General features: G+C 36.4%; 2 protein-coding genes across 2 annotated transcripts; both read left to right on the top strand.

Annotated features, from left to right (window-relative positions):
• The first annotated feature begins 1,847 nt into the window (after positions 1-1,847).
• Positions 1,848-5,634, top strand: BRL2 (BRI1-like 2). Its single transcript, XM_011072220.3, has one exon. It carries the CDS (start codon positions 2,030-2,032, stop codon positions 5,441-5,443), a length of 3,414 nt encoding a protein of 1,137 aa, XP_011070522.1. The 5' UTR covers positions 1,848-2,029; the 3' UTR covers positions 5,444-5,634.
• A 1,537-nt stretch (positions 5,635-7,171) lies between these two features.
• LOC105156161 (golgin family A protein (DUF1664)) lies at positions 7,172-13,565 on the top strand. Its single transcript, XM_011072219.3, has 12 exons — positions 7,172-7,342; positions 8,314-8,447; positions 9,494-9,575; positions 10,203-10,273; positions 11,205-11,306; positions 11,411-11,500; positions 12,144-12,218; positions 12,312-12,344; positions 12,436-12,516; positions 12,845-12,904; positions 12,986-13,160; positions 13,254-13,565. The coding sequence occupies exons 1-11, from the start codon at positions 7,288-7,290 to the stop codon at positions 13,157-13,159; spliced, it is 957 nt and encodes a 318-aa protein (XP_011070521.1). The 5' UTR covers positions 7,172-7,287; the 3' UTR covers position 13,160; positions 13,254-13,565.
• Positions 13,566-14,265: the final 700 nt, after the last annotated feature.

The raw sequence follows: 14,265 nt of genomic DNA, 5'->3' as shown, positions 1-14,265 counted from the left end.
TGTTATGACAAAATTTCACTGAAGATAAGGAATGAATGAAAGGATAAATTTGGATATTTAAAAGCTGATACGATAAATAAATTCTCTTTATAATAGTAGAGATATAAATGATTCGAGTCGAGTCGAACACATCATTGTTCAAATTTATTTTAATTAATATCTAATTTAAAAAATTATATTTGAATTTGATCTGATTATTGTTGTAATCGAGTTCAAGTAAACTTTAATTAAAAAAAACATTAGTCGAGTTTTATTTTTAAATATATTTTATTATTTTTGCACTAATTGAATCAAACTCGATTCGAGCTCCAAAGCTTATCTAACAATTTTTTTAGTTCATTTGTTAAGTTTAATGAATTGAATTCAAATGAGCTTCCATCTTGATTTTAATTGAATATCGAATAGTTTGATTTAGTTTTCAAACTCATTTATGATGAAATTTTTATCTAAATATAACATTTTCATAATTTAAAATAAAGTTGAACGTAAAATCATTAAAAATAATTCATAATACTATATAGATTTGAAATTATAATTACAAAAAAAAAAATGAAAAATCGCGTGTATAAACTTGTTTTCATTTTTTTTTCAAAATAATTATCTTTTCATGCCCAAAAATTATAATTATATATCATCAAATAGGAAAAAATGCAATTTTAGTCCTGTAACTTATGGGAGGTAGCAATTTTGGTCCTTTACAAATTGATTTTCGCAATTTAGTTTTGGAACTTCAAAAATTTGACAATCGTCATCCTTTTCCAGCCAATTTGATCGAAAAATTGAATGTGACTTGCATATAACCCAATTGAATTATAATTTTAGTTCTATAACTTAGGAAGCGGTGATATTTTTAGTCCTATAACTTAAAAGAATAGATATTTTTGGTCCTTCATGAATTTATTTACATGACTAAAATTGCAAGTCTGGTCAAATTGGCTGAAAAAGAACTAAAATTGGCAAAATTATAAAGTTACAAGAGTAAATTGCTAAAATCAATTTATACAGAACTAAAAATGCTCAAAGTTATAGGACTAAAATGACAATTTTTTCTTTTACCGAGTCTTTATTTTTTAAAAAAGAATATGAAAAATGATTTAAAAGACACTCATCCGTATATTTTCATACTTATAATTGTGATTAATTGTATCTTATAAAAAATTAAATTATATATATATTTTACTTTTCAGGATTCTTTTTTTCTAGTTTATTCTTTTACCTTTTTATGTATTTTAATTTTAGTACATAATCATTGAAATTAATTGATTTACATAATTCTAAGTCTGTTTTCTTAAATGATTCAAATTTTCAAAATCACTCTTCGGATATAATTACAATTACAAGAATGTCCCTTAGTCTAAATATAAATCTACAACTACAAAAAAATTAAAATTTTCCACTGCAGTTAAGTATTATAGTTAATTTTTTTTTTTATAAATACAAATCAACCACGACTTCACAACAATCATTGGACGTTTCTGTAAGTGTGTCCAAAATATTATTCATGGCTAAATTAAACGGTCATCTGACAAATACCTTCCTACAATAGTCACGATAGGGTATATTTTAGATGATAATTAATTTAAGAGGGTATTTTAATTTTTTGAATATTAAAAAAATATTTATAATTACGATGAATTTTAGGAGGGTGCGTTGTAATTTACTTTAAAATATATGTAATTTTTTCAATGATTAGTAATTTAAAATTGGGCTAAGCTCGGCGTTGATGTATTTTTCTATTTTTACCTTTACACCCTAAAGTCCAAGGCTGAATTCCAATTCGCCCACTTTCCTTATTCCCAGCCCACTTTCCCTCCTTTTCTCCATATAAAAACATACACAAAACTAGGAACAAACTTTTTGTAAAGCTCACTCTCACTCTCACTCTCCTCCTTTGCACAAAGAACCTCTCATCATCATTAATCTCCAGCACTCTCTCTCTCTCTCTTTCTCTCTCTCTCTCTCACACACACGTTCAAGAATCACTCCTTGAGTTCATTCCTGCAGCTGAAGAGCAGACTTAATTTGATCAATGCAGGCAGTGATCAGAATGACAATTGTTCATACTGCTCTACTGCTCTTGCTGTCCATGGCGTTTCTTGGCTCCGTTTTCGCAGGAGGCGAAATGGGTCGATATACGTCGATAAAGACCGATGCAATGGCGCTTCTCTCCTTCAAGAAGATGATCCAGAAGGATCCAGATGGAGCCCTTTCTGATTGGCAGCTCAACAAAGATCCATGCACATGGCATGGAGTCACTTGCAGCCTTGGAAGAGTAGCAGCCCTTGATCTTGCTCAATCCAATCTCGTTGGCCAAGTCTCTTTCGCTCCCTTTTCGTCGTTAGATATGTTAACTTCCCTCAATCTCTCTGCTAATGCTTTGTCTGTAAATGCCACCACTTCTTTAGTGCAAATCCCTTATGGTGTAAAGCAGCTTGAGCTCTCTTTCTCAGGGATTTTAGGCCATATCCCTGAGGGTTTCTTTGCGAATTGCCCGAATCTTGAGTATGTAAATCTTGCTTTCAACAACATAACAGGTTTCCTGCCCGAAAAATTGTTTCTGCGGATCGATAACTTGCAGTATCTTGATCTGTCCTACAACAACATCACAGGCTCAATAGCCAACTTGAGGATTGAGAGCTGCAGTTCTTTGTCTCATCTTGATTGGTCCGGAAACCAGATGGTGGGATCTCTGCCAGCTTCGTTTTCGAATTGCACGAATCTGAATGAGTTGATTCTGCCTGAGAATTTTCTGTCTGGTGAAATCCCACCATCTTTTGGTGCGTTGAAGAGCTTACAAAGGTTGGATCTTTCTCACAACCATCTCAGTGGTTGGATCCCATTTGAGTTGGGCAGCACATGTAGCTCACTTGTGGAGGTCAAGTTGTCGAACAACAACCTCACGGGAACAATCCCCGTTTCGTTCTCATCGTGTTCTTCGCTTCAGCTTCTTGATTTGTCGAACAACAACCTAACCGGCCCCTTCCCGGATTCGATCCTCAAGAATTTAGCATCTCTGGAGAGCATGTTACTTAGCAGCAATAAGATTGATGGAGAATTTCCCTCTTCCATTTCATTCTGCAAGAAATTGAGAGTAGTGGATTTCAGCTCCAACATGCTTGCTGGGATTATTCCACCAGATATATGTCCAGGGGCAGCCTCACTTGAGGAGCTGAGAGCACCGGATAATTTGCTTTACGGACCGATCCCAGCTCAGTTATCTCAGTGTTCACAGCTCAGAGTCATTGATTTCAGCATAAATTATATCAATGGCTCTATTCCATCAGAACTTGGGAATCTTGAAAATCTGGAGCAGTTGATAGCATGGTACAACAGCTTGGAAGGGAGCATACCTGCAGAGTTGGGAAAATGCAAGAAACTCAAGAATCTCATCCTGAACAACAATCATTTGAGTGGAAAAATCCCAACAGAGTTGTTCAATTGTGCTAATATAGAGTGGATTTCTCTTACTAGCAATAGTCTGAGTGGTGAGATTCCAAAAGAATTCGGGTTGTTAACGAGGCTTGCAGTTCTTCAACTAGCGAATAATAGCTTGAGTGGGCAGATTCCAAAGGAGTTGGCAAACTGCAGCACTTTAGTTTGGCTGGACCTGAATAGCAATCAACTGAGTGGCGAAATCCCACCTCGGCTCGGGAGGCAGCTAGGAGCAAAGGCATTGACTGGAATCCTCTCAGGAAACACTCTTGTGTTTGTTCGAAATGTAGGCAACTCATGCAGAGGAGTAGGAGGATTACTTGAATTCTCAGGCATTCGTCCTGAAAGGCTGCTGCAAGTCCCATCACTTAGAAGTTGTGATTTTACTCGCTTGTACTCTGGTCCCGTTTTAAGTCTTTTTACCCGGTATCAGACCTTGGAGTATCTTGATCTTTCCTACAATCAGCTAAGAGGAAAAATCCCTGATGGATTTGGTGAAATGATAGCTTTGCAAGTTATGGTTTTGTCCCATAACCAGTTATCTGGTGAAATTCCAGCTTCTTTAGGCCAGCTCAAGAATCTTGGAGTGTTCGATGCGTCCCATAACAGATTGCAGGGTCACATTCCTGATTCGTTTTCGAATCTGTCTTTCTTGGTGCAAATCGATCTGTCCAACAATGAACTGACAGGGCAAATTCCATCAAGAGGCCAGCTTAGTACACTTCCAGCCAGCCAGTATGCAAATAATCCAGGCCTTTGTGGGGTTCCTCTACCCGAATGCACATACAATGACAACCAGCAGAATTCAGCAAATCCTGGTGAAACTGGTGGAAAAGAAAGCCGAAAGGCTTCTGCTGGTTCTTGGGCTAACAGCATTGTTATGGGGATACTAATTTCTGTTGCCTCTATCTGCATCCTGATCGTGTGGGCCATTGCAATGCGTGCTAGACGGAGAGAGGCTGAGGGAGTAAAAATGCTTCACAGTCTACAGGCATCTCACTCTGCCACAACGTGGAAGATCGAGAAGGAGAAAGAGCCATTGAGCATAAATGTTGCCACTTTCCAGAGGCAGTTGAGGAAGCTCAAGTTCTCACAGCTGATTGAGGCTACAAATGGATTCTCAACAGCAAGCATGATAGGCTCAGGTGGATTTGGTGAAGTTTTCAAGGCCACTTTGAAGGACGGATCGAGTGTTGCAATAAAGAAACTCATACGGTTAAGCTGCCAGGGCGACCGGGAGTTCATGGCTGAGATGGAAACACTAGGAAAGATCAAACACAAGAATCTTGTTCCCCTCTTAGGCTATTGCAAAATTGGAGAGGAGAGGCTTCTAGTCTACGAATTCATGCAATACGGTAGCCTTGAAGAAATGCTACACGGTCGGCCAAGGAGTAAAGACAGACGGATCTTGACATGGGAAGAAAGAAAAAAGATAGCCAGAGGTGCTGCTAAAGGCCTCTGTTTCCTTCATCACAACTGCATTCCCCACATCATACACCGCGACATGAAGTCCAGCAACGTGCTTCTAGACAACGAAATGGAAGCCCGTGTATCGGATTTTGGAATGGCAAGGCTCATTAGTGCTCTAGACACACACCTAAGCGTTAGCACGCTTGCAGGGACGCCAGGGTACGTGCCACCCGAGTACTACCAGAGCTTCCGCTGCACAGCAAAAGGCGATGTTTACTCGTTTGGAGTCATACTCTTGGAGCTCCTAACAGGGAAGAGGCCGACAGATAAGGAAGACTTTGGCGACACAAACTTGGTGGGGTGGGTGAAGAGTAAGGTGAGAGAAGGCAAAGGCATGGAAGTCATAGACACGGAGCTCGTCTCCACGACAAAAGGCACAGATGAGGACGAGGCAGAAGAGGTGAAAGAGATGGTGAGGTACTTAGAGATAACACTGCAATGTGTCGACGACTTCCCATCGAAACGGCCTAATATGCTGCAGGTGGTGGCAATGCTGAGGGAACTGGCGCCAGGGGGTGGCAGTGGAGGCAACAGTGCTTGAAGTTGCTGTTGTTTTCTTGATTTTGGATAGTTCATGTGGAGAAATGTAGTATTTGCCAAGGAAGTTTTATGGCAGATGTATGTTTTTGTGATGATTTTCTTCCCTCAGAAACATTGAATTGAATGTTTTTGGATGAGTATGTTATTATGTATTGTTAATAACATCAAGATCATGGTAAGTGTTTACAAGAATTGGTTGCTAAATAAGCAAAACATTCAAATGGGGGTCTTTGAATTGGCTGTGGGGGTCATGGGCCATAATTGACGAGAGCCTGTTGGACAAGAGAATTAGCTAATTCAAAGTTTACTACGCCCAGATCACCCGGTATTAATACGGGGCCCGGTACAAGACTTGGACGAAGTTCCAAATCAGTTAACACTGTATAAAAACATTAAATTAATTATTACCGTCTGATATTTAATTTAAACTAATTTTTGTTAACCAACATCATTATTTTTTTGGAGTAAATTATACTTTCGGTTCCTATATTTTGGGCCAAAATCAATTTTGGTCCCTAGACTTTTCAAAGCACGATTTTAATATATAATCTTTAGAAATTATTATGATTTTGATCCCTAAAATTTACAAATTATTAGTATTTTGGTCTATTAGTTCCCTCATTTTTTAACATTTTTGTAAGGAGTGGATCGGTCTCCAGTAAATTACAAAATAAGAAGATTATAGAAACTTATTAAATAGTTACAGGCCTTCCTATAACAAATTACAAGGATTCTAATAAATAGAAAAGCTTATGCAAGAAATAAATCCAAAAACTATAAGATAAGAGAGCAGGGGGACATAGGAGAATTTCACGGCTCATGAGCCAAAAGACCTAGAGCCTACAGAGGCCAAAGACTACAACCCTCACACGGTTGCTCAAACAACTTAAAGCCACAAAGGCTTTTTGAACCACTAAGGTTCCACCAAAAATCCACAAAGGAATGCCACAAAGGCTTTATCTGAGAACCACAAAGGTTTGAGCCACAAAGGCTTTTAATCATATTTCAGATAATGGAAGAATGAGAAGAGGACTGATTAACTTGTTAACCTTAAACCATAATAAACCAGTCATATAAAGAGACTGTCTATTAATGTCGTATTAACGGCCATAAATGGGGAAGGTAAGAACACAGAACTCCAAAGGTTATGGGGAGAACCCTAAGGGTCAAAGAAGGAGAAGAGCAGTCGGGGAAGAGGGATGGAGAAAAATGGATTAGGGTTAATCAGATATAGGGTATAAATATTTAGGATAGACGGGTCAAACCTTTGTGGATCAGGTCAAGTGGATAGGTGGCCTAGTGGGCCTTAAGCAGTTTGGCCGTCCAGTGCAGAGCCCAGACTTTGGTTTGGGCCATAATCATTTAACAATCATTAAATCCAATTATAGGTTGGACTAAAGTTGTAACAATTTATAAAAATTAAGAACTAAAATTATGTCTTGAAAAATTTTGGGACTAAAGATTTACAAGATGGAACCAAAGAAATCTAAAAATAAATTAATATTGTTGTTTATTTAATTCAATTAAAAATAGGATTATCTGTACCATGATCATAACATATCCAAATTCAATAAAAATTTGTTTGGATCAGAAACTCATGGGCTATTTAGCAATTTCCCAAAGTTGGTGTACTACTTCTAATAACAGATAAAAGTTTTGTACCGAACTAAGCTTTACCTATTCTAAAATGTACAATTACAATTTGCTACCCTTTTTCATTATTAGTCAAAATTTGTAAAGTCATGTTGCTGCTCTTCAATTTCGGACCAATAAAAGAGCACTAGGAGGAAAAAGAAAAATAGAAATAAAGGAAAGTTCAGCTTTCCGGTGAAGTAAAACCCAACCATGGCGATGCAGACTGGCGTCGCGGCCTCTAAGGTCCTCATCCTCGTCGGCGCAGGTTCTCTCTCTCTCTCTCTCTCTATATATATATATATATATCTGAGTATGTGTTTCTTATTGATGATTTCTGGCGAAAGAATTGTTTTAGTTTAAACCTTTTATCACTGGGTCATCAGATTGAACTTAAACGATGTAGAAGTTTGAGATTGGTAAGTTGATATTGAACAATATTATTGTAAAGTTTATGATTGATAGCTAAATTCATCGCTGGGGGAGTGATTGATGTTTATTGCGGTCAAAATTGAGTTGGGCACTACGTATTCGAATTTGGACTCACTATTTATCCCCTTTTCATCTCTAGTTTAGTGGGGATGGGTTAGGTAAGTGTTGTGCGTAATTCTTCAAGCTGCGGTTTTGAACTGAGGCTTAATCTTGAAGAATTGGTAGTGTTAGAGTATTAGGAAAAAAAATCTTCGTGGACTGTGGTTAGGAAGTTAATGAAATTGAGTGCGGCCAAATGAAGAAGAAATTCTAGAAGGTCATGTTTCCTTATTTTGGTATTCTGCAGCGCTTTGTATTTCTTTTTCACCCAGTTCTTGCTTTTAGATTTGTTTTGTTGTTTAAGTGAAGATGAAAGTGATGAAATCAACGTTTTTAAGGTTATAATTGATTCTTGAACTGTAGTTAAGAGTCCTATGATGCCATTATTGGCTTTGATGTTTTACCTTATTGGTAATGTATGTCAGAGCGTTATTGGCTATAAGTGATTTTGCACTTTGAAGTCATCACTGCATTTACAGTGCTTGTTAGTTTTTGAGTTATATGTAGAACAGTTTGAGCAGCATAGACTGCTCATTTGTTAATCACGTGGAAGTCTTTTTGTAAGTTAGAATGGGCACTTGCCAGCTAAGACCTCCAGCAGAACTCATTTATCTGGTGCATGGTGCTTTGGATGTACCCGAGTTTCATCAGCTGCTTACAAATAAAAAAACGAACTGGCTAGTTTTATAAAGTTTTGGCTGTGAACAGGTGTAACCGGATCTGTCATATTGAGGAGTGGACAATTGTCTGATTTGATTTCTCATCTTCAAGACTTGATAAAAAGGTTAAATGAAGCAGAAACATCACCTGGGAAATATGATGCCGCTCTTCTAGCAGCTCAGGTAGGATTTGCATCTAATACATGCTTCACCATTCAGCTCATTAAGTTATCTTAATTTATGAAGCAAGGAGATGAATGAGAATCATATTTGCTGATCTTGAAAATTACATTCCATATTTGATGCATAGATTCTGCAGAAGTACAAACAGAACCATGTTTGCTGATCTTGCAAGTTACATTCAGTATGATGCATAGACATTGTAAGATCAATGGATTTTCAGTCAATCTAATAGAAAAGCATAATGAAAGAATATGTCCCTGAGGTTGACAGTAGCTGATGCTATTTGTGAAAATATTTAAGCAGTTGGGTTGGTAGAAGCCTTCTTAAAACTCCTATGTTTACTACACTAAAGTTTTAAGTGTGTGTCCAAGTTCTTTGGTAATAATAGCATTTCGATCCTTGATCCTAGTGTGATAGGGAATTTAGTTACCTATTAACTGGTAAAGCTGCACTCACTTGATTGGGGAAAAATTAATCGTAAAAAATTTGTGCTCTGAAATAATTGTAACTGCAACGACAGAAGATTTTTATACTTCCTATTTCAGGATCTGTCTTATTTTGAGTTCAAGAGTTTCTCAAGCGCACGACATCAGGATTTGACATATAATATGCTTATGATGAGGACACTTTTAGAAGAAGGTAAGAGGAATGTAAAAAAGAGAGAAGTCTTAGAGTGAAAAGACTAGAGTTTGACTATGTCGAGATAGTCTGGAAAGGAGAGGAGTTTTAGCCCTAAAAGCAATGAAGATAATCTTTTAACGATAGATGCATATGATGCATGCTATACCATGAGACTTGAGAAAAATGAGGTTTAATTGTAGCTGTCTGTTTTCCCCTGTTTGCCCTCAGGATACTGGTAATGCATACTCAATTAATTACGTTTTTGAAGTTTTTGCTTGCATGAGGATAGTGGGAGAACATAATGTTATTTCATTTGCATCTGCTAGACTAGGCTGCCTTTATATGGACTATGGACTAATAAGGTTTTATGAAAAGCATATGGATTCACTGCTTTGTTTTCTGTCCTTGTAAATGGCTTGCTTCAGGTTCGACAACTCGCGAAGGAAATCAAGGAGTTAAGTTTATCCAATCCTGTTACCATTTTTAATGGGAATTCATCCTCCACTGGTATGTAATAATTGTTGCATTACGCCTTGTGTGTCTTGACTTTTGTCCTGAAAGACTAAGCTGCTTTTATTATACGATTCTCCCGTGTCAAAGCTCATAGCTTGATTAGAGTTCATATAATGTATTTGAATTGGCATCTTTGTCCAAATTCTTGGATTGGTATGGTTTTTGGCTGAGATTTGAGGAACCTTCAAAATCTGCTGGTCACATAGTCACATCTATGCCACTTATGGTACTTTTCAAGAATCATCTGGAATAGCAAGCCATTTATGGACATTCCAAGAGCATTTATTTGTGAAGGGCAGAAGATGTCTTATAAAGGTTAAACTTGCAATATCAAGGTCATTGTTGAATGAAATAGCAGGACTTTTGACCATGAAACATGAAGATGTGACTGAGTTTAAGGCGACTATGTAAATGGCTTTGATATCTTTGGATTATTAACTATCATTTCCTCACGCTATGTGAAGAAATCAAAATGCTCACTCATCATCTCATAAACATATTACAAATATCTTTGGATTATTAACTATCATTTTCTACGACGGCTGTCTGCAACTGTTCTGCTTCAACTTTATTTAAGGTATTAGATGCCAAATAATCTTACATTTTCTCTGGTTCCTGCAGGAAGTTATGCTTCATACATATTGCCTGCCGCAGCTGTTGGTGCAATGGGATACTGTTACATGTGGTGGAAGGTAAGGTTTTAATATTAATGCTTCGGGCATTTTGCCCTATGAGTTGTGGGAATGTTGATTTATTGCAATAATAATCTCTCTTCCATATGCCATGATTGATATTATTGAATGTCTTGGTTTGCTTTCTATATGCAAATGTAATTTAGTTTGCCATTATCTCTGAAAGAAGTTTACTGGAGCTGGAATTAACTATTTCAATTTTGGAGGTCTTTTCTCAACCATGAGGGACATTAATAAAAAAACATAGAAGACCATTTGCTGACCTCATCAATGAGACCAATAATTCGAGTTTGGATAAAGTGAAGTATGAACCAGATTAACCCTTTTAAAGGCTCTTTTTCTATTGACCTTTTCCATCCCTTTATAAAGTTTTGAAGCTGGGTTGGAACTTTTTCTTGTGTGTGTGGAGGTAGGGTTGGCAGTTCAGTTGAGCCAGCTCGATTTGAAGTTGGACTCGAGCTTCTAACGAGCTCAAGCTAGAAATATTTTTTTCATCAAGTCGCGAGTATTTTTGTTAAATTTTTTATGTATATATATTTTATTCTTAAGGTTTTATATGTTTCACTATATATTGAATATTATATCAACTTCATATTCAAAATTCACTATATATTATATTATTAATCAATATCACATATTTATATTATCTAATCTCTATATATAAATATCACATAGATTTGTGTAGACAAAAAGCAGGGCAATGAGCTCGAACTAAAAATGTGCTGAAAAATTCAAGCTTTGGATCGAGCTTGAGCCAGCAAAAAATGGTTGAACTCGGACACGTTAACACCCCTAGTGGCCCGGGGGGAGGGGGGATTGTCGGGCCTTTCGCCTAATTCTCTATACATGTTTTTCCTAACTTCTCATGGAAAATGTAACATTCCTATTTTATGTTTTTTCTGCTTTAACTTTGTCCTTTTTTCTCCTACAGGGATGGTCATTCTCTGATATTATGTTTGTCACCAAGCATAATATGGCAAATGCTGTTGCATCTGTGTCGAAGCAGTTAGAGCATGTTTCTGAAGCATTGGCTGTAAGTATTTACAAACAAAAAATTTGGAAACTTTTTCAATCCCTTGTGTTCCTTTTCCAAAGGTATTTTGTTTTTGCACATCCAATTCGCACTATCCTTTGCAGTCGACAAAGAGGCACTTAACAAAGAGACTGGAAAATCTGGACTGGAAAGTGGATGAGCAGAGGGAGATATCAAAACTTGTCGCCAATGATGTATGCAATTCTATGTGTCATAATGCCATGTTTACTTCACCCAAGATGTTGTAGTTGCTTCAGATTGTACTTAGCATGGGTTGTTTTTAAGATTTCATGAACTTATTCTTGCATTGTAGAAATACAGTGGTGAGGAGATTTAATCTTTTGGGTATTCTCATCTTAAATGCAAAATCATGGTTTGAGAAATGGGGGGGGGGGGGGGGCACCATCTTGAGGGGATTCATTTCCTTCATTTCCTGTGGGTTTAGGAACTAAGTGTGGGGAGAAAATGTCCTTCAGATGTGATGGCATTTGATAAAATACCAGAGCCATACATAATCGTTGTGAATATGGGAATTTACAAACCTTGTCAAGCCACTGCTTTCTCTTTACATCACCTCATAATATAACGGCAAATCTCTGAAGCAGAAATTGATTAGTTGCTTATAACTTTTAAGTCTGAGGATAAAAGTGAGTGCTGTGTTTATCATTTTCTTTTAACTGAAATTATTGAGATTGTAACATCTTCATGGTTATATGATCTGCACTTGCTTTACCTTGTGTTATCCAATGAACATGAAGTCCCAGGTGATGATAATTTTATTGTGCGACTTTCACAGGACCAAGTGTATAAGCTCTAATACTTGATGTTCGTCGACAGGTTAGTGAAGTGAGATCTAATCTTAACCAGATAGGGTACGACATTGGTTTGATCCATGAGATGGTATCTGGCTTGGTAGGTTATCGAAGTTTTCATAACATCAATTTTGTTAATTTATAAATCAACATGCTCTGATCTGTCAAACCTTTTTACCCGGTCAACTTACAGGAAGGAAAAATTGAGCTTCTTGAAAGCAAGCAGGTAAAGTTCTTAATTTTCTAATTATATATCTAAATGTATCCAGAAGTTGGCAGCAAGGATGCCCTTTTTGACCTGTGTAAATGGCATGCAGGATATCACTAATTCGGGTTTGTGGTATCTCTGCCAAGTCGCTGGAAATGTGAAAGATGGCCAGAGTTCTAAAATTATTCAGGTCAGCAGCCTTTTTAACATCTTTCATTTTTAATTATCGTTTGGACCTCTTAATCATTAATCAAAATGAGCCAGTTTACAACCAGCTAATTTCTAATTAGTTGCTACTGTACTAGTCCAGTTTAACAATTATGTTGGAAATTATTATGTGGAAAATAACAAACTTAATATTGTCAAATATTCAATACACTTATGAGACTCGAAGTAGAGATCAACTTTAGCTGGTCTTCAATCTCTTTTTTCCATCAGTCACACAGACTACCTGTTCTTTCTTGCTTGTAATAACATCTCTATATTCTATTACTGAAGAATCTACTTTAATTTGACAGGATGTTGGGGCTAAGCTAATAGACCATTCAACTGCAGTTCCAGAGGGAGAGAGGGCAAAGGTGAGTTAGTTGAATCATATTTCCTCTGCAGGATTTGCAATTTCTCCAGTTGATAACATGTACAAACGTTTGAATTTCCAGGGGCTTCAGTTCATTGTCGGAACAGATGAATCAAATGCCATAAATAAAACAACTTCAATTACAGATGAAAAAGATTTTGCTAATATTTCTGCTGGAAAGGTGGCAGCTACAAAAATGAGAATTCACCGGTCTTATCCTGTTGGCCTATCTTTCGCCCGAGACATCCTGAGTTAAGGTTCATGATTCCATCCCTATTTTTTTCCTGAACAACTTATAACTACGTGATGGTCGTAGAACGAAGTTTTAATTCAACCCCTTTTGCTCTCAGGGATCTGCTTTCTCGACTGAAATAAAATAGACATTTGTTTGGCTAAGCTGATAATCAGCTACCGGAGCATCACTTGGTATTCGCATTTTTCATGAGCGCTTATTGTTCTGTGGCATAAGTATTGTTGTGAATATGGTACATTATTCATTCATTGGCACAGCTCATACATCTGAAAGTTTATGTTACGAATATCGTGTTATCGAATGATACATCAGGCCTGTATTGGATAGAAACATTTATAGTGAATAAGGCTTTGGTATAATTCTTAAGTTTTCGGCTAGGAATGCCGTTAAACATTGGTCATTTTCGAAATGATGTGAAGTTCCGTAGACGTGGTTAACATAGCTTGCATACTGGTATTTGATGTCATTCTCAACATCGGTCTCGAAAAAAAAGGAAGAATTGACATGCATAGTATCCCTCTTTAGTGTAACGCCAATTAGGTCGAAACTCTGTTTTTAAATTACAGCTTAATTTAAATATATTTTTAAATAATAATTACACTGTCCTTTCATGAGATGTAATATAATTATACGTAGACTTATCGAATTTTCTGATATTAATACAAATATTAAATGAAAATCTATATTTATTATTTATTATTGATATATTGTAGGTTGAACAAGTTTTTTCGTACTAAACTATTATTGCACATCTTTACTCGATAATGCATATGGAAAGATATATCTTTATTCATATAAGTATATTTTGGTCTGAAAATTTATTTGATCTGCAATAAATGAGTAATAAGTCAATCGGTGATAAATATAATTTCTCATTCAATTTTTTGCTAAAATAAGTAAATTTGGTGAATTTTGACTAACAAAAGAATATATTCGTTAGATAAAAAATAAAAAACAAGATACTAGAGATAATTTTACAAACTATACGAGCCACCAAACTTAAGGGAAAAACAGCTTAGTTATCCCTATTTTTAATTAAATTTTAGAAAGAACACGTGTCTATCATACACTAATGTGTAATATTAAAGTGTGAGAGAAAATTTTTCACC

Source organism: Sesamum indicum, linkage group LG2, assembly GCF_026168435.1.
Source record: "Sesamum indicum cultivar Baizhima isolate 11 linkage group LG2, ASM2616843v1, whole genome shotgun sequence".
Taxonomy (NCBI): Eukaryota; Viridiplantae; Streptophyta; class Magnoliopsida; order Lamiales; family Pedaliaceae; genus Sesamum; species Sesamum indicum.
The sequence above is the reverse complement of the archived record's forward strand: the minus strand, read 5'-3'. Positions and strand labels throughout refer to the sequence as shown.